This window comes from Solanum tuberosum, unplaced genomic scaffold (genome assembly GCF_000226075.1).
Source record: "Solanum tuberosum cultivar DM 1-3 516 R44 unplaced genomic scaffold, SolTub_3.0 scf00112, whole genome shotgun sequence".
Classification (NCBI taxonomy): domain Eukaryota; kingdom Viridiplantae; phylum Streptophyta; class Magnoliopsida; order Solanales; family Solanaceae; genus Solanum; species Solanum tuberosum.
In genome coordinates, this window is record NW_006239035.1 from 691,562 (window position 1) to 710,100 (window position 18,539).

General features: G+C 33.9%; 2 protein-coding genes and 1 non-coding gene across 3 annotated transcripts; 2 read left to right on the forward strand and 1 right to left on the reverse strand.

Moving 5' to 3' along the window:
* The first annotated feature begins 3,007 nt into the window (after window positions 1-3,007).
* LOC102589023 (probable LRR receptor-like serine/threonine-protein kinase At2g16250) lies at window positions 3,008-9,188 on the forward strand. The gene is made up of 4 exons (XM_006349542.2): window positions 3,008-5,251; window positions 7,598-7,726; window positions 8,025-8,047; window positions 8,190-9,188. Exons 1-4 carry the CDS (start codon window positions 3,699-3,701, stop codon window positions 8,828-8,830), a joined length of 2,346 nt encoding a protein of 781 aa, XP_006349604.1. The 5' UTR covers window positions 3,008-3,698; the 3' UTR covers window positions 8,831-9,188.
* Window positions 9,189-10,829: 1,641 nt separating this feature from the next.
* Window positions 10,830-10,901, reverse strand: TRNAQ-CUG (transfer RNA glutamine (anticodon CUG)). The gene has a single exon. It is a non-coding gene; the product is annotated as a tRNA-Gln (tRNA).
* A 2,315-nt stretch (window positions 10,902-13,216) lies between these two features.
* On the forward strand, window positions 13,217-17,671 carry LOC102589342 (NADH dehydrogenase [ubiquinone] iron-sulfur protein 8, mitochondrial-like; the record flags this gene model as incomplete). The annotated part of the gene is given in 8 exon segments (NM_001288285.1): window positions 13,217-13,283; window positions 15,055-15,154; window positions 15,576-15,629; window positions 15,730-15,821; window positions 15,983-16,096; window positions 17,027-17,094; window positions 17,181-17,292; window positions 17,427-17,671. Coding segments are annotated over 8 exon segments (690 nt in total). The 5' UTR covers window positions 13,217-13,229.
* Between the last annotated feature and the right edge of the window lie 868 nt (window positions 17,672-18,539).

An 18,539-nucleotide genomic window follows, 5' to 3' on the forward strand; every position in this document is an offset into this window, starting at 1 on the left:
TAAGTAGATTAATATTTAGAAAGAGATGACAAAAATAGCAAATGATTAATAGTACTTTTTTAAATTTTGAAATAAGATAAAATATCTGGATGGAAAATCAATACGATATGTAGTGATCTATGTATTAAAATATCATGCTAATTTAGCATTTAATTCTGAATAGATTTTTTTAAAACAAAGAAAATGCATTTATGTTTTCAGATTATTTGAAATTTTTTCACTAAATTGATAAAAATAACAAAAATACTTGTTCCTATAAGTTATTGTGCATGAAAAAAGAGAACCAAAAACACATTTATATCATGCTAAAAAAATTATGTTCATTAAGACAAATTATGCATATGTAGAACTTCATGTAATAGTGAGACATGCTTCTTAGCTCTAATTTTTATGTATGAGTGATAAATAAAAAATATTAATCTCTCTGTTTCAATGCGTTTGTTCTATATTGATTTGGCATTAAGTTTAAGAAATTAAGGAAGATTTTTTAATCTTGTGATTTTAAATTTTAAATATGTGAAATATAGTAAATGTCTTTTAATTTTCTGATCTTAAATATGCTATGTGGAGTTGGAACTAAGAAAAGAAAAGGGACATTACTTTTTAATAGATTATAAAGAAAAATTCGACAGATTAATTGAAATGAATAAAATAGATTTCAAGATGATAATACATAATGATTCATGATTTTTATATAAGATATAATCCAATCTAACAGACAAATTAACACTGAATCCTACTAAATTTGTGTCTTATAGTAATAAATAAATAAATTGAATATTATGCTTCAGAGTTTTACAACTTAAAAAATGAATCAACCCATCGCTAATATCAATTATACTTTAAAATATTATTGGGTTAATTTAATTTAATATTTTTTATTCAGTATTTCATATTTATATTGGAGTTGCCCATTCGGATATAGAGCTCTCTATTAAGAATTTTTTTCATATCCAAAACTCAAAATTATGATATTTAATTAAGGAAGGAGAAACACCATTCAATGCACTATATTCTTTGATGGTTATTTTTTGATATTTTTTAATACTAAATTTTTTACCAGGATCAATATTAATTAATGTTGATCAGAATGCTATAGAAATACCTTTTAATATTTGTCAAATAACGATTAATAATTGATTATATTGGGCCCGTATCACGGGCCTTAAGAATCTAGTATATATATATAGAGAGAGAGAGAGAGTATATTGTTGTAGTATCATTAAGATTTCAAGTTTACTCAACTTCTAAGTTAGAATGAAAAATTGATAACAACATATAACTAGAGTTGTCAAAAAGGGTCAGCCTAGTCCTATTCAGCTCAAGCCTCGTGGGCCAAGGAATTTGATGGGCTAGCCTTCATTTGAAAGGGCTTGAAAATTTTCAACCCAACCCAACCCTAGAAGAGTCGCGGGCTAGCCCTTTTTTTTTCTTTTCAAACTTAAATTCTATGACGTCAAGAAAATGAGAAGATTTTTTAATCAAATATGACAACAATGGCGGTGTTTCAATAACACTAGCAAAAGTTTAGTGTGATTAACATGTATCTAGGATACTAGATATGCGAGATGCATGAATCTGGTGTGATGCAGCTCAAATACAAAAGTGAGATAAGAGAGTGACGAGCGAGATGGGAGGGAGGCGAGGGCGCGAGATTTGTCAATGTACCCAGATACATGCGAATCCACTTGGATACAATGTATCTAGAATAAATTACACCTAATTTTGAGTCCATGTATCTCAAGATACATGTATCTAGACACACTATAATCTGGTAAAATTATACTATTACAACATAGTATACATCTAAGTAATTAGCTTATACGCTAGTGAAATTTCTGTAATTTACCCTTAAATAAATATTTTTAGCCCATGGGCTGACCTGACCTGACCTCAATCAAGCCTCAAAGGTCAAAGACATATATGGACAGGGCTTATAAGCCCTACTTTTAAATGGACTTGTAAAGTTGTATCCCAACCCTACCTCAATAATGGATTGAGTTGAACCGGCCTCATGGGCTAAGCCCATTTTGACGGCTCTACATATAATTAAGAGTAAATTTTAGGTTTAGCAAACATAAAAATCATATTTGTATGTTCTATCTATAGTTTGTATAATTGCGCTTATGTTTGCTATGACTATTAATATGTATATTTCGGTATACATATACAAAATAATCAATTGTATCATCTGTTTCGGTATACATATACAAAAGAATCAATTGTATAATCTGTGTTTGTATAAAGCGAGAAAGACAAAAGAAAACTGGGTAGGGAAAAATCTGTATTTGTATAATTATAAATGTATATGACGAAAATATATGTATTTATATTTGTATATACAATTTTCTCTCGCTCTATACAAACACAAATTATACATTTGTGTTTGTATAAAGTGAGAGAGGCGAGTGAGAGTAACGAGCGAGATCTGGGAGAGTGGCGAGCAAGATTCTATGGAGAGAGAGACGAACAAAAAGATATGTATGTGTTTGTATAAAAGTGAGAGAGGCGAGGGAGAGACTACCAGCGAGAAAACAAGAGTGGCGAGCGTGAATTTCAAGGAGAGAGGCGAATGACAACAGTTTGCTACAGATTACATTTAAATCACACTGTGATTATAACATTTAATTTAAATTAATAATTTTGTTATTTTATACAATTTTCCCTATAATTAAAATAAGTGTCTAAAGAGAGCGAGAATTTCAAGGAGAGAGGCGAATGACAACAGTTTGCTACGGATTACAATTAAATCAAATTGTGATTATAACATTTAATTTGAATTAATAATTTGTTATTTTATACAATTTTCCCTATAATTAAAATAAGTGTCTAAAAAGAGCGAGAATTTCAAGGAGAGAGGCGAATCACAACAGTTTGCTACGGATTACAATTAAATCAAACTATGATTATAACATTTAATTTAAATTAATAATTTGTTATTTTATACAATTTTCCCTATAATATTAAAATAAGTATCTAAAAAGGAAATGAAAAAAGTAGGGGTGCTGGCAAGTGAGGCCAAAGTGACCACAATACATGTCCATGTCAGTGGCCACTACCTTCTAACCTGCCCGGAGAAATTCAACTCTGCGAACTGACACACGCATAGGCATCGGTGTTTCTTTTGTTTGGCACAACTGGGGGAAAACACCGGGCAAACCACCCCCTTTTAATTAAATCTTCTGATTACAGAAGTGGTTTAGGGTTGGGATGGGAATCGTGTGCAGTTCTCAGCTCCACACCCCCGTGTGACAACTTAGCTTATGCTTTTGCTTTTAAATCACTATGTTTCCTTTTGAATATCCGATGTGGGACAAAGAGGCCATTAAAGTGATTTTGTATTGCATTATGAAGTGAAGGCTGTATTTTGTTCTCTTTGACTGCCTCTGTTTTTATCCAACCTCCATCGAAGTGGGAGCTTACACACTGTATAAAAGTAGAAAAATGGAGAGGTTCGCGCTTAACTACTTCTCCCTCCCCTTTTCACTATTTTTAAGTATTTCCTCTGTCACCCATCAACTGAAAGAAAAGAATAACCCAACTATTATAGCACTTGTATACTTTTCAAGAGGAAGAATCAAACCCCAGACCTTCTGATTCAGTACAACGCTGAATGATAAGCAGTGGGGTTTTGCCTCACTTGTATTCATATTTGTATACCCCAAACCTTCACAAGTTTCAATGAAGGTTCAGCAAAAATGAGGCACCAACTGGGTTACCTTTCTTTCCTCCTTTTCTTGCTTTTTCATTCTACATTCCAGCAGCACGAAGATAGATTGGCTTTACTTCAATTGAGATCGTCTTTAGGATTGAGAGCCAGAGAGTGGCCTATTAAGGGTACCCCTTGTTCAAATTGGAGAGGTATTTCTTGCAACAATGGTAGAGTTACTGGGATTAACATTTCTGGTTTTAAGCGAACACGAACTGGGAATCAAAATCCTCAATTCTTGGTTGATTCCCTTCAAAATTTGACTCTGTTGGAGTCATTTAATGCATCTAATTTTGCACTTCTGGGTTCTATTCCTGATTGGTTTGGCATTGGACTTGCATCTCTACAGGTTCTTGATCTTAGCTTCTGTTCAATAACTGGTGCTATTCCTTCAACTATTGGTAATTTGAGAAGTTTAGCTGTTTTATACATATCTAATAATGGTCTTAGTGGAATGGTGCCTTCAAGTTTGAGTCAATTGTTAAGTCTTTCAGTTCTTGATGTTTCACACAATGCACTTGGTGGGTCAATTCCTGCATCATTTGGGTCTCTTGGGAATCTTACTTTGCTTGATATGTCTTCAAATGTTTTGTCTGGGGCTATTCCTCCTGTAATTGGGACTTTATCTCAGTTGAAATTCTTGAATCTTTCTCGGAATATGTTGTATGGGAATCTGCCGCCTGTAATTGGGAGATTCAGTTTTCTTGATATATCAAACAACTATTTTCAAGGCAAAGTTCCTCAGTACTGGCAAAGCAATGTGACCCTTAATAGAAATTGCCTACAAAGATTGGAAAGTCAAAGGGATACAAGAGAATGTGCATCTTTCTATGATGAGCGGGGCTTGATATTTGACAATTTTGGAATGCCTAATGCTATGGAGCTTCCGGTTCTTATATCTGAAAAGAAGAGTCCCAAAAATGTGATCATATCAGCTGCTGTTCTAGGGGTTGTCGGATTTATTGCTACTGTGATGCTCTTTGTAGTGCTGCTGATTTGTTGCTGCAAGAGGGGCGTGACGAATCAAAGGGTCACTGGTGTAGGGCCTGTTCCTACTACTGCAAGTCCTCCCCCACCTCCAGGACCATCATTGAAATTTTCAAGTTTAGGAGTAGCATTTAACTACCAGCAGATCCTTCAAACAGCCGGTCATTTCAGTGATGTAAATCTTATTAAGCATGGACATTCAGGTGATATTTTCCGTGGAATCCTGAAAGGTGGAGTTCATGTAGTAGTTAAAAGAATTGATTCCAGCTCAGTTAAAAAGGAAGCATACTTGTTAGAATTGGACTTCTTCAGCAAAGTTTCTCATTCTAGAGTAGTCCCTTTTCTGGGACATTGTTTAGAGAGTGAAAATGAAAAGTTTCTGGTATACAAATATATGCCAAATGGAGATCTCTCTAGTTCTTTGTTAAGAAAAAACAATGCAGATGATGATAGTTTGCAGTCACTTGATTGGATAACGAGACTGAAAATCGCTATTGGAGTTGCTGAGGGTTTGTCTTATCTGCATCATGAATGTAATCCACCTCTTGTGCACAGGTATTTTAGAGCTTGTTGTGATGCATTACTCTTACTTCCACTTATCACGCTTAATCTGACAACTTTTAAATTGCAGTAACAAACCAAATCTATTATCTTTATACTGCCTATCTGAATCATAAGTTATCATTGTGATGGGACACTTGATCATGAATCTTGGAAGAGTAGTTGCATATTCCTCTACATATGTTTCTTTGGTTGTAGACTTTTGGCGAATTAGCATAATAAATGATATGCATGTTTTATTAATACATGATATTTCAGAAAATTAAAATCATCCATTATTCATGAAAGATGAAGTGCTTAAGTTTCCTCCATACTAATTGGCGTCACTGAAAAAGCCTCTTCTTACTGATAAAATTTGGCCAAGTTAATGCTGGCACCATTTTGTACTTCATGAATTTCAACTGTCTATCAGTGCCAATTAGGTCAATACTATAAGAGACATGAGTGAAAGATATAAGCTAGAGCTGGATGGTTTGGCAATTAAATATACTCTGAGGTGTTCTTTTTTTGGAACTAAGTGGCCACATGATACAAACCGGAGCTGGATATTTAGCAATTATATACAATCCAAAACTGTTCTTAGCAGTGATCTAAAAGCTTGCTAGGACACATGAATTGGGCAAATCCAATCATAAACTATTTACAGAAAATATGAAACCAAACTTTGTCTTGAGATACCCCTGTTACAACTTACAAGAGTAAGGGTGAATAGAATAAGTCCTTTACTCTTTTGGCCGTGTATTACTTCACAATCTTGGGCTAACTACTCCAGACGTACTGAGTGAAACCTAATGACAAAAAAACTCCTATTGGCAACTCGGTCTAAATTTTGACAAAACTCCTATCACTGCCATCTTTCCTGAACAACTTGGATCACAGCCCAAATGTTAACCCTTCTTCGGAATTGTCCTTTTTAGAAAAGATTTCTATTTAATTTTCTCATATTGTTTCATCAGAAGCTTGTAGAGAATGATAACTCAATGAACAACTTTGTGGATTTAATAACATGTCTGGTTGTTTGAAATTGATCCAGTATGTAGATAAATAGCAAAATATCAGATGACAGCTGCGACAATTAGCTTCATGAAATTTTACAAAGACAAAGAAAAGGAATAGACAAGACTTCATCCTTGTTTTGCTCTTCATTATATGTTCTCTATGTGTTATTCACGTGCAATAAATTACAAATTTTCCATAACAAGACGATTTGGCCAATGAGGGGCCATGGTTATGTACACTTGTACTAGCTATTCTCTCTAGTTGCATGCATGTCTATTTCCACTTTAGCAAGTTCTGGTTTCTTCTAGATTCTATATCTAGTGACATGGCTTAAGGTTCACTGTTACTAGATCTCTTACTGCTCTAGCATATTAAAATTTATTTCTGAAACTACGGCGAATTGAGGTAGCTTTGCTTATTAATTTTTTGAAAACTTTCTAACATCGAGGTCTTCTTGTGTTTGACATGGGTGCCGCTTTTGATACTGAGATTTTATGAGATCGCTAAACTTGTTTAGTTGAGTACTAGCTGGTAAATATGTTAGGTAGGTCATTTAGAAATCTCATAATGTAGAAGTGACCTTTTCTTATTTTTTCATCAAAGGATTTCTAATAGGATAGCACTTTGACTGACTTTTTTCATTTTAAAACATCAGCATAGCTCCTTGACATATCACATACTCGTGATAAACTATGTACAGATTGATTGAGCTGGTATAACCGTGACTATCAAATTTATTTCTTGGATTTCCTTTGTACTTCAGTAGACCCATCGAGCTTCTTTCTGAAGTTAGTTTGAATATTTACTAAACTTGCAAAACAGGTTTAGATATCACCATGATTTATGTCCATTTCTTCCTTCCAATTTTAATCATCTTCCAATTTTAATCATGAATGTACTCTATTTCACTATAGGTTACTACACTTTCCTCAAGCTGTTCACCACATTTTTTCAGTTAAGTATTATTTTTTTTATGTGGCAACTAGAATTTCTTAAGCCAGCATGCATAAATAATTATATTCTTATCTTCTCTCTGTTTCTTTTCCACCATACCACGTGGTAGACAAAAGATGGTCTAAGCTGGAACTTCCCAAACGCCTCATAATAGACCATACTTAAGGTAGTGCATGAAAAGGAGAAACCAATTGCACAAATTTCTGCATTTTCCCTGAGCTATATCAGTGAACTGTAAAAAAGACGGATTTTATACTATTCTTAATGGTTACATTGTCTTTCTGCTGCATTGCAGATGAAAATTCACATAATCTCGGTTATATAATTTATGCCTTGGGGTACTATGGTGAAACACCTTTTTTGAACCTTGTCTTGCTATATTTACAGAGATGTCCAAGCAAGCAGCATACTTCTTGATGATAAATATGAAGTACGGTTAGGGAGTTTGAGTGAGGTCTGTGCACAAGAAGGAGACACCCATCAAAACAAGATTTCCAGGATGTTGCGGCTGCCACAGTGAGTAGTTGTTGCTTTTCTTTTCATTTTATTTTATATGACAATATCTTTATTTGGGATTGAGGCATAAGTGGCTCTTTTCTCTAATCTTCTTTCTACTCTACCAAGATTTATTTATAGCCTACATTCTCCCCACAGGAAACATTTTTCTCAATTCTTGTATGTGTTTTAGATATATGAGTGGTTGTGATTGTCTTTTTCCTGCAAGATATCTAGCTCATTTAGTAGTAACAAGTAATTATGTTATTACCTCTCAACTGGAACTACATATTGATAGTCTTTTCTTCCTACTATGCAGAACATCGGAACAAGGCGCATCAGGTACACTTGCCACTTGTTAATTCAATTATGATGAATAAAGTTTACTCGATATTTTAACATTTATTAAGTCCTGCTTTTCGGTAATAGCCTACTGTTTAAAATGATGAAATTTGACTTTCTAATCTTCTTTTCTGATGGACAGGTACGCCTAATGCCACTTGTGCATACGATGTTTATTGTTTTGGAAAGGTTTTGCTTGAGCTGGTAACTGGCAAGTTGGGTATCAGTTCATCTAGTGATGCTACCATAAAAGATTGGTTGGACAAATCACTGTCTTGCATTAGCATGGATGATAAGGAACTTGTAACAAATATAGTAGATCCTTTCCTAATCGTAGATGACGATTTATTAAAGGAAGTATGGGCCATGGCTATTGTTGCCAGATCTTGTCTCAATCCCAAGCCTTCGAGGAGGCCGTTAATGAGGTATATCCTCAAAGCTTTGGAAAACCCATTGAAAGTAGTTAGGCAAGAACACGCTATCTCTGAACGACTTAGAGCAACTTCATCCAGAGGGTCATGGAATGCTACTCTATTTGGGAGCTGGCGTCACAGCTTCTCGGATATAGTAGCTCCACCAGCTAATAAGGTGGAAGGTGCAAGTAGTTTTAAGAAGTCAGCAACTATGGGGTCTCAGGGAATTGGTCAAGTTGCAGAAGGGGGTCCTTCTTTCTCAACTGGACGACACTCAAAGGAGATATTCCCCGAACCATTGGACGTGCAGGATGCAGAGAGAACGCGTGATGAACAGAAGGTTATCGTTCTTGATTCTTTGGGTGCCTAGCCTGTTTGTTGGTATCCTGTACATTATCCTCCCATTCTGGATCCTTGGGTTACTCCAGGTTACCATGTTCAAATTTCAAATACAGCATCAATTGTGTATGGCTTTAGCTGTGAAGGTTCTTTAGGTACAGTTTGATACAGCAGGATTTAGCAGTGTGTTGCTTCTTTTTTGCTCAAACTTTTTAATAGTTTCTATTTGGGCTCATTCTTTTCTGTAATTGTTCCTCTCTTTTGCCAGTCCCTCCATGAAATGTAAATTATAAATGGAGAAGTGAATAGGAAAGATGGAATTTCTTGTTTTTTTCAATCTGTGAATGGATTTGACATATTATACAATTAAAATCAAAGGCTTACCCTTATTCTCTTGTGCCAACTTTGTAACTTGTGGCTACAGTATATTATTTACTTTTATGCTTTTGTTAAACTCTATTAAGAACTATTCTAATCTTCAAATTTTACTTTAAGCCTTCAGACTTTTGAAGCAAAGTAAAAAGGAAGTTTGGTGTATGAAACATTGTGAGATCATCATATAGGTGTAAGAAGTATTGGGATGAGGCAATTAGGCAGGATATGATGCAACTTCAACTCATCGAGGACATGACCTTTGATAGAAAGGTCACTAAGGTATGCAGGACAAGGATTATGGTAGAATGTTAGTTATTAGTAGTCGAGAGTATTTACCTTTCCTTTCCGTAGTTGAGAGTATTTACCTTTCTTTTCCTTAAGTTTAGTATTATTTTTTCCCCCCCTTTATTTTTGGATTTCTATCACTACTTCTTGTTTCGCCTCAATATCTTAATATTTTGATGTTGATTTTATTTGTTGTTATTACCTCTTTTTTATTGTTGTTCAAGTTAAGGGTCTTTCAAGAACAATTTTTCCACCTTCTCAAAGGTATCTATGTAAGGTTTGTATGCATTCTACTTTTTTCGAACTCCACTTGTGAAATTATACTTAATTCGTTGTTATTGTATATGATAGACAACCTATCCAAATGCAAGCATGATTCTATAGGTCGAAGTCCTGACTTGTTGGTCATATGAAAATAATTTTACCATCAGAAAATGGTCAAAAATGCCTTTAAACTATGTGAAATGAACAAAAATGCCCCCCGTTTATACTTTGGCTAAAAAATGTTCTTACCGTCAATACTTTGGTTCAAAAATGTCCTTGCAGTCAATACTTTGGTTTAGAAGTGCCTATAGTTACTAAATGGGTCAAATATGCCCTTTTCCGAATAAATATTTTTTTTCTTTTTAAACACGTCTTCTTCCTAATAAAAATACTATTAAAGAACCCTATTCTTGTTTTCTTTCTTTTAAAATCACGTTTTTCTTCTTAAACCCATTTTATCAATTAAAATAGAATAACATCATGTACCCTTTAACATATAATATATGGCATATATATAATGTCATAGTAAATCCATCATTAATTTTTATTTATATAATGATAAAAAATAATTATAATAAAATAAGAAAAAAATTATTATTTTTTATTTTTTCTGAATTGAAGTAGGATAAACATTTGCTAACCTCTGGCAGTCAAAGCTATAGGGAGACGTGCTTCGGTCTTTCCATCGATAGAAGCAGTAGGTATATAACAATTTTTTTAAAAAAAAATTATTATAAAAAGAATGTGTTATAACTAATATATTTATTTGGAAAAAGGGAACTTTTGATCCATTAAATAACAATAAGGACATTTTTTGACCAAAATATTGACGGCAAAGATATTTTTGGACCAAAACATAAACAAATGACATTTTTATTCATTTCACACCGTTAAAAGGGTCCTTTTCCGTTTTACTATTGATATAAAAATTTCCCTTTTTTAAAGCAAAGTAAATGGAAAAAGAAAAATACTATAGAAATAAGCTAGTCTAAATTTTGGAAGTTTACTGTATTTGTTTTAAAATAAGATGTTTTTGACAATAACAAACTAAAATTGCACATAAAAGAGAGAGAAAATATGGAGAAAATAAATTGCCAAAAATGTAAAGGTCCCACCGAGACTTGAACTCGGGTTACTGGATTCAGAGTCCAATGTCCTAACCACTAGACCATGGGACCATCTTGCATGCTTGTTAATCCAAAGTATATTTATTCTATATTTTCAATTTATTTGTCTTTGTTTTAAATTGATAAGGAAAGCAAATTTTTTTTTGAATTTTATAATTTTAAATTGAAAATATTTAGAATATAACAAAATGATACTATTTAACTTTGTGGTTTTAAAAATATCAGGTGGAAAGTTAAAAAAATTAAAAAATTGTTAAAAAAAAGAGACATTGTTTTTTAAACTTATTGAAAAAGAATGTAAGAAAACTATATTTGGATGGAGGGAGTATTTATTTATTACAAGAGTCTAATTACTATTTTAATAACAGGCAGCGACAAGCACACAACTCTTGACATCGGTTGATTATAAAATGAATAACTTTCACATATAGTAAACATAAAAATCATATGTGTATGTTATAACTATAGTTTGTATAATTGCGCTCCATAACAAACTTTATATTTGTTATGGAGCATCAGAATATATAACTCGCTGGCAGTAGCTTCAGATTTGTATAATCTCGCTGACAGACCATTTGTATAAATCGTTGGCAACCTCTCGTTTGTATAAATCGCTGGTAGCCTCTCAATTCAATTTTATGTGTTTGTATATCTGCATAAAATTTGAATTCGTATACAAATGAATCGAAATAAAACATTTGGATATCAAATATCTCTCTCTCTCTCTCTATACAACACAAATTATACATTGTAATTTGTATAATCTGTGTTTGTATAAAGCGAGAAAGAGAGAATGAACAAAAGAGAACTGGGCGAAGGGGAAAATCTGTATTTGTATAATTATAAGTGTATATGACGAAAATATATGTATTCGTATTTGTATATACAATTCTCTCTCTCTTTATACAAACACAAATACATTTTATACATTTGTGTTTGTATAAAAGCGAGAGAGGCGAGAGAGAGACTGGAGAGAGTGGCGAGCGAGAAACCTAGAGAGAGAGGCGAATGCCAACTGTTTGCTACGGGTTACAATTAAATCAAATCGTGGTTATAACATTTAATTTAAATTAATAATTTGCTATTTTATACAATTTTTCCAAATAAAATTCTGTAAGTATAGATTTTATGAATAAAAAGAAATGTGAAATTGTGAAACATAAATACTAGTCAATAGGGAGTGCTGGTAGGCGAGGGTGATTTGCTCGAAATGTGTGGACCCACTTCCATTAGAAGCAGATAACTGTTCATTTACATGTTTGCTTCTTCTAAAAGAATTCATATTTTTTTTTTTATATTTAAAAATTGCGCTAAAAAGTACTACTATAACTCACAATAATAACAACTTAAAATATCCACTTATATATTTTAAAATGATGTAAAAAGTACTATAAATCACAATAATTAATTACCTAAATATTTTTTTTAAAATAATGAAAGAGAAGATAATTAACCAAAAGCTATAATAAAAAAAAACATGTATAATCAGTTTAGCAAACACTAAAGTATAGAGACTGTATTGGTGCAGTAGATGGGCTGCTCCTCTTTTAACTAAAGATCTCTTAACTAGAGATCTCGAGTTTGAAAGCTAAAATTCTTAAGAACGTCATCTTAATGGCCCTACTCGGTGCGAAATTGTCTTTCCGGACATCTATGTTATTAGGGAAATTTTCGCATATAACCACTCAAAATAACTTAATTATGCTCCATAACTATAGTTTGCTAATTACGATTCGTAGCTACATATTAGAAGGAGGAGAGAGGCGAGCAAAATTGTGAGAGGGAGGAGGGAGGCGAGCGAGAGAGGGTAGAGTGTAGAGAGGTGAACTGTATATGTATGTCAGTTAGATAATTGTATATATGTAACTAATATGTATATTATCAATGATTGTATTTGTATATAAACATACAATTTGTATTCGTATACGTACAATTGATGGAGTTCAAACATTTGTATTTGTATATTTAGTCACTCTCTCGCTTTCTACAAACACAAATTATACATTTGTATTTGTATTAAGTGAGAGAGAGACTGACAAAACATAGGCGAGAGAGATACTGGGCAGGGAGAGGAGAGATGACTGAAAACGAGGAGAGATGCGAGCGAGATTCTAGAGAGAGTGGAGAGAGACTAGAGAGAGAGGAAGAGAGGAGAGAGGCGAGAGAGAGAATATAATTATAACTAGAAGTAAGTTTTGAATTTTAATTAATGCAAACTGTAGCTATATTAGTTAATTAACTAGTACATGTTTGTTTCGTGTAATTTTCCCATGCTATTTTCCCTCATTTTATGACAAAAGAATAAAACGCAGCGTTTTGACCATAAGCTCGCCTTTCAGTTGTTGCCGATCGCAAGGAAGAAGCCTATTTGCATCTCCAATGGCTGCCATCTTAGCTCGCAAATCTTTATCTGCTTTACGTTCTCGTCAGCTTGTAAGTTTCCAATTCTCTTTTTACACATTCCAATCCATCAATCAATCGATCCCAAATTAGTTGGGATTGACTATCTGCTATTCATGGTATGTTCTTCCTGTCCAATTGAAACCTAACTGTATATCTTCATGAAGATTTCAATTGACGGTGTTTGATTATCCGATAAATTTTTTTTCTTTTTATCAATACAGTTGTGCATTATCTACAAATAACAATTTCTGTAAGATTATGTGCATCTAATTAACGTTGAACTTACCTGCGAAGTATTGGAAGGAATTAAGTTTGAAAAGAGGTAATAGATATAGATGATTCATAGAGTGGAACTGAACTAGTTTGGTTAAGAGGAAGCTGATTGATTGAAATCTACCTGAATGACACTAGATTATATCAGCTTCGCTTTAATCCATTGTGCCCTTAGCCTAATTTGTCTTGTAAAATTAGTGTGTGCGTTTGAAAATGTGCTATCAAACAGTAAGGGATGCCAACAATGGTCGATAAATTTGTTTTGCATACTGATATTTTTGCGATTGGAATTCCCTCAAGGCACATTTTCTTTATTCTGGAATTATTTCTGAAAAAGTAGGATAAAGAATGGTCTTGTGCTGCATTTCCCTGCCCTTTACAAAACACAAACCCTGATAAGATATTTTGGCTGGTTTGATGTTTGGATTAGCTTAAATGTGTCGGGAGGAGAACAGGTTTTGGGTTGGTGGGATTAGAAAGGCAAGAAGATAATAGATATCTATTATTGCCTACTTCTACTCATGATAGTCACCACTAACATATGCTCTCTGTTTGAGAAATTTTGGTGAAAATGAGAGAGGTGACAGGGACTTGGCTACTTTAGTCTTTTGTTGTGTCATTGTCGCTCCCAACTACATAGGCAAGTGTACGCGGTCGTACAAGTAATATAGTGATTGGAAGTAATCAGATGTAGAATCCACAAGGACTTATGATTGACCGTTTACTGTATTAAACTAGTTCTAATTATTTATTCAAGCTATAAAATCTGAAGATTTGTTTGTGGGTTGACTAAACTAAAACTAAAAAAGAAAATAACTGATGAACATAGTTTTGGTTAACACAATAAAAGACAGATTCCAGGGTTATGACACTTCTATGTACTCAGTTGTGTCTACGCCTTTGTTCTCTTGCAAATCACTGATATGTTAGCTCCCACAAATGCATTTACATCTCCCGTATATGAGTCAAATAGGAAAACTAGGTATATTCCTATCCTAGCTGCAAATCCACTCCCCTAGGATCACATCCTATTCTATTTGACCCTTGTTTTATCTTAACTTTCCTCTCCCGAGTTCTGTTACGGAGTATAAATTTATTCTACTAGTAAGCACAAAATCAAATAAACGTGGCCATTTATTCTACTAGGTAAATCCACAAAGACATGCTTACATCTTCATACTTGGCCATTTTCTTGAACATTTTGCCAACAAAATCCACATAGCACATCAATTAGTCTTATAGCGTGAGAAGGAACAATAGTTAGGAGTATTTAACGTGTTTACTCTCAAAATAGGGTATAAACGTGGGTGAGATATGGCTAATAGATGTATAAATACGCCTAACATCAATCACAAAGATCATTTCGTTCCACTTTTAGTAAAATAGTGAAGGATATTCCATTAGTAATGATAAAAGGGGTGGATGGGATCTGTATATGTTGTTCAGGATGCATATTGTGTTTATAAAATATGTCAAAAAACTCGAAGCTGAGTGGTTTGATCGTTTCTACTATGTTTGGGAAATTCAGGTTTTGGCAGGACACACAATTGAAGGAACTAATGGCTACAACAGAACTCTGCTTGGCACCCGATCATTTGCTACCAAGCATTCGTTTTCTACTGACAAAGGTCTGTGCTAAGCTCTTCGGCCCCCCCTCCAATCCCCCAAGTCGAAATCCCCTTTTTACTTTGCATATCGTAAAATATAAAGCATCTATATTACTGACCTAGCCTAAACTAATGTTGTATTGGGCCTAGTGGCTACTGATGAGGGCCCAGAGGTGCATGGTTTTTGATCTCCTAGATTTCACATCAACGTGCTGTGTAGTATATGACCTCTACAATCAAGAAAAATTATATTAATGTTTTGTAGTGTGCGGATGTCCATATTAACTATCAATTGTGATTAAGGACAAAATGAATTTGGCTTTACTGGTTTCATGGTAGCATATGGTGACCTATTCCAGATGTACAATGTTGCAAGTGAAATCTAATTACTAGGTTCATTTTGTAGAATAAATGATTCTAGTTATCTTTTCTCGTGCATCAGATGATGAAGAAAGAGAGCAGCTAGCAAAGGAGTTATCAAAAGATTGGAATTCAGGTAAAGACCTTTTCAAAGATCTCTACTTGGCTTTGCATTTTGGTTTCTCTGCACTGCTTTATGCATTATTGAGTTGCTGAATGTTGTTGAATAAATGCAGTTTTTGAGCGAAGCATCAATACATTATTTTTGACTGAAATGGTTCGAGGTCTAATGCTGACGCTGAAGTACTTCTTTGAGAAGAAAGTAACGGTAAGTCTCATTCTGGATTGAATTTTTATATCATTGTCTTGTTTTCTTCCTGTCTGCTGATTAGCTGTGCTCCACCTAATTAAAGCATGGTTGTATTTTACATTTTATGGTGTCTCTCCATCAATTGAGCAGAAAATCCAATAACCATTTTCACTGTGCAGATTAACTATCCATTTGAGAAGGGTCCTTTAAGTCCTCGTTTTCGTGGAGAACATGCTCTTCGACGTTATGCAACTGGAGAGGAAAGATGCATTGCATGTAAACTTTGTGAAGCTGTAAGTGCTAGTTTGAAATGACTTATATCAGCTGTAATAGTGATATACATTTGCCAGAGGGGCTTTGCTGCTTTTGCCTTGCGGTAAAGGAAGTACAATGTGGAATATGTGGTATGCACCATGTCCTTGAGTTTAAACCCAGCTGATGAATAAAATCTGGTGCTTAAGTGGGAGGAGGGTAGAGGGATAGGCCTATTCTCTCCCAAGTGTTGAACCTATGCACCAACTGGGGCTGGGCCAGCTAAACCACAGGGGATTTCTCAGTTATCAAAAAAAGAAAAAGAAAATGAGAGTGATAAATCTTATTTTTTGCATCCTGCTTACATTGATAGCTGTTGGTTACCCTCATGAAAGTTATTGTTTATGTTATTTAAAAAAATGCATGCATAGGCATGGTTACTATCATGTTTCAAAGGTGAGACTTTGCGAAGGTAGAATGTGAAAGTTGATCTTTTATTTTTGAGATTGATAATAATTGTTTGTGTCTTAGCTAACTGCTATTTTTGTTTTCTAGGGAGTGTATGCACTTACGTTTACAAGTCTCGATATATTTTTGCCATGGACTTTTATTCTTCTAACTGTGCTTCCCCACAAAAAAAGGGTGTAGCAAAATAGAGGTCAAGTAAAGTTAAAAAATGACCCAGGACTTTGGTCTAGTGGTAAGATCGCAACATGTGATATGTGAATTAGGTGCACATCACAGGTTTAATCCAGCCGTAGACGAAAGCAGTGTTGTAAGTGGATAAGGGTAGAGGGCTGCCATAACCAGTGATCTTTTATCCTTTCTTCAAAAGGTTGTTGTGTCCACCACTATGAACCATGGTGCTGCCAGATTATGTGACTTGTGCGATGATGTTTCTTGCCTACTTCAGTTCTATATGGTATGATTTGTCTTAAGTAGTGAAACAAATAAAATTTGAATTTTAACAGATTTGCCCTGCCCAAGCCATCACCATCGAGGCCGAGGAGCGAGAGGATGGAAGTCGTCGCACAACTAGGTAGATGATGGTAGTTTTCTCAATATCATACTACTAGCTATTAGGACATCCATCACCCATGCTTATCTGTAGATTGAATTTTACAGGTATGATATTGACATGACAAAATGCATTTACTGTGGATTCTGCCAAGAAGCCTGCCCTGTTGATGCAATCGTTGAAGGGCCCAACTTTGAATTTGCAACCGAAACTCATGAGGTTTGTGGAATCAAGTAAATTAACTTTGTAGCAGAGTTAAGGTTGACATGAATAAATATTTTATATCCTAAAGCATGGAAAATGTGGATGATAACTACACGACTTTTTAACTAACGTATTGCTTAACCCATTAGGAACTTCTTTACGACAAGGAGAAGCTTCTTGAGAATGGTGATCGATGGGAAACTGAGATTGCCGAGAATCTGAGATCCGAAAGCCTCTACCGCTGAGTACTTTTTTTTTTTTTTGAGTTGAGATACAATGAAACTTTCTAGCTTCTAAGGAATTAATAAAATAAAGGGATCTACTGAAGGATGTTCTCTTTTTGTTGTTTCCATTGCCTTTCCATTATTGAGATGGCTCTATTAAGTATACATATTGATTGGTGAAAATATGAAGCATCTTATTATAGTTGATGACATTTTGTGAAGGTTCTTGTTCATTCAAGTTGCTGTGAAACTAAACATGGTGTCTCTTTTAGTTTTAAGGAATTGGTGTTTATTGTATGAGCCGTGTAACTCATCTATTTGTTCATTACTTCCTTTTTGTACACCATGGAAGTGAAGTAAATTCAAATGAAGTGTTAGATTATTACAAGCTTACATACTATTAACTACTGTACTTTGTTTAAATTATAGTATTTTATTAAAAAAAAAAAATAGATTAGAACAGGAAAAGCTTCAGATTGAAGTAATAAAGTTGTAGAAAATGGATTCGACGACCGATTCAACAATTTACATCAATACTAGTTTTTTTTTAATAAATAAGAGGTTATTATTTGTGTTTTCTAATTCAAATGCGATTAACTATTACTAAAATTTAATCATGTAGAGACAAATTATTCCTAGATATGGTCGTTTGAAAATATTTTAAGAGAATTATCCAAACGTCAAAAATGATAATTCGTAGGTTTATTATATCCACTGAAAATAATTCAACAGGAGGTTCAAATATTTTCATATATACGCGGAAAAAGTTAGTGAGCCAAAGATTACTTCAAAGTAACTGTGGCATTAATTTGAATTCAGTAACTTGCCACTGTTAACCTTTTTGGACGCTCTTTCAATTTTGTGTTTTCATGCTAAACCTCATTTTAATTTCAGTTTTATCCATTCCTTCACTTTTTTTTTTCGTCTGATTTCCCTCAATCTGTATATATTTTAATTTTAATTTCAAAGAAATATAAAAGAGATCTTCCACGTGTGTTACAAGTTACAACGCAGAGAAGAGTGAAATTCATCATTTTC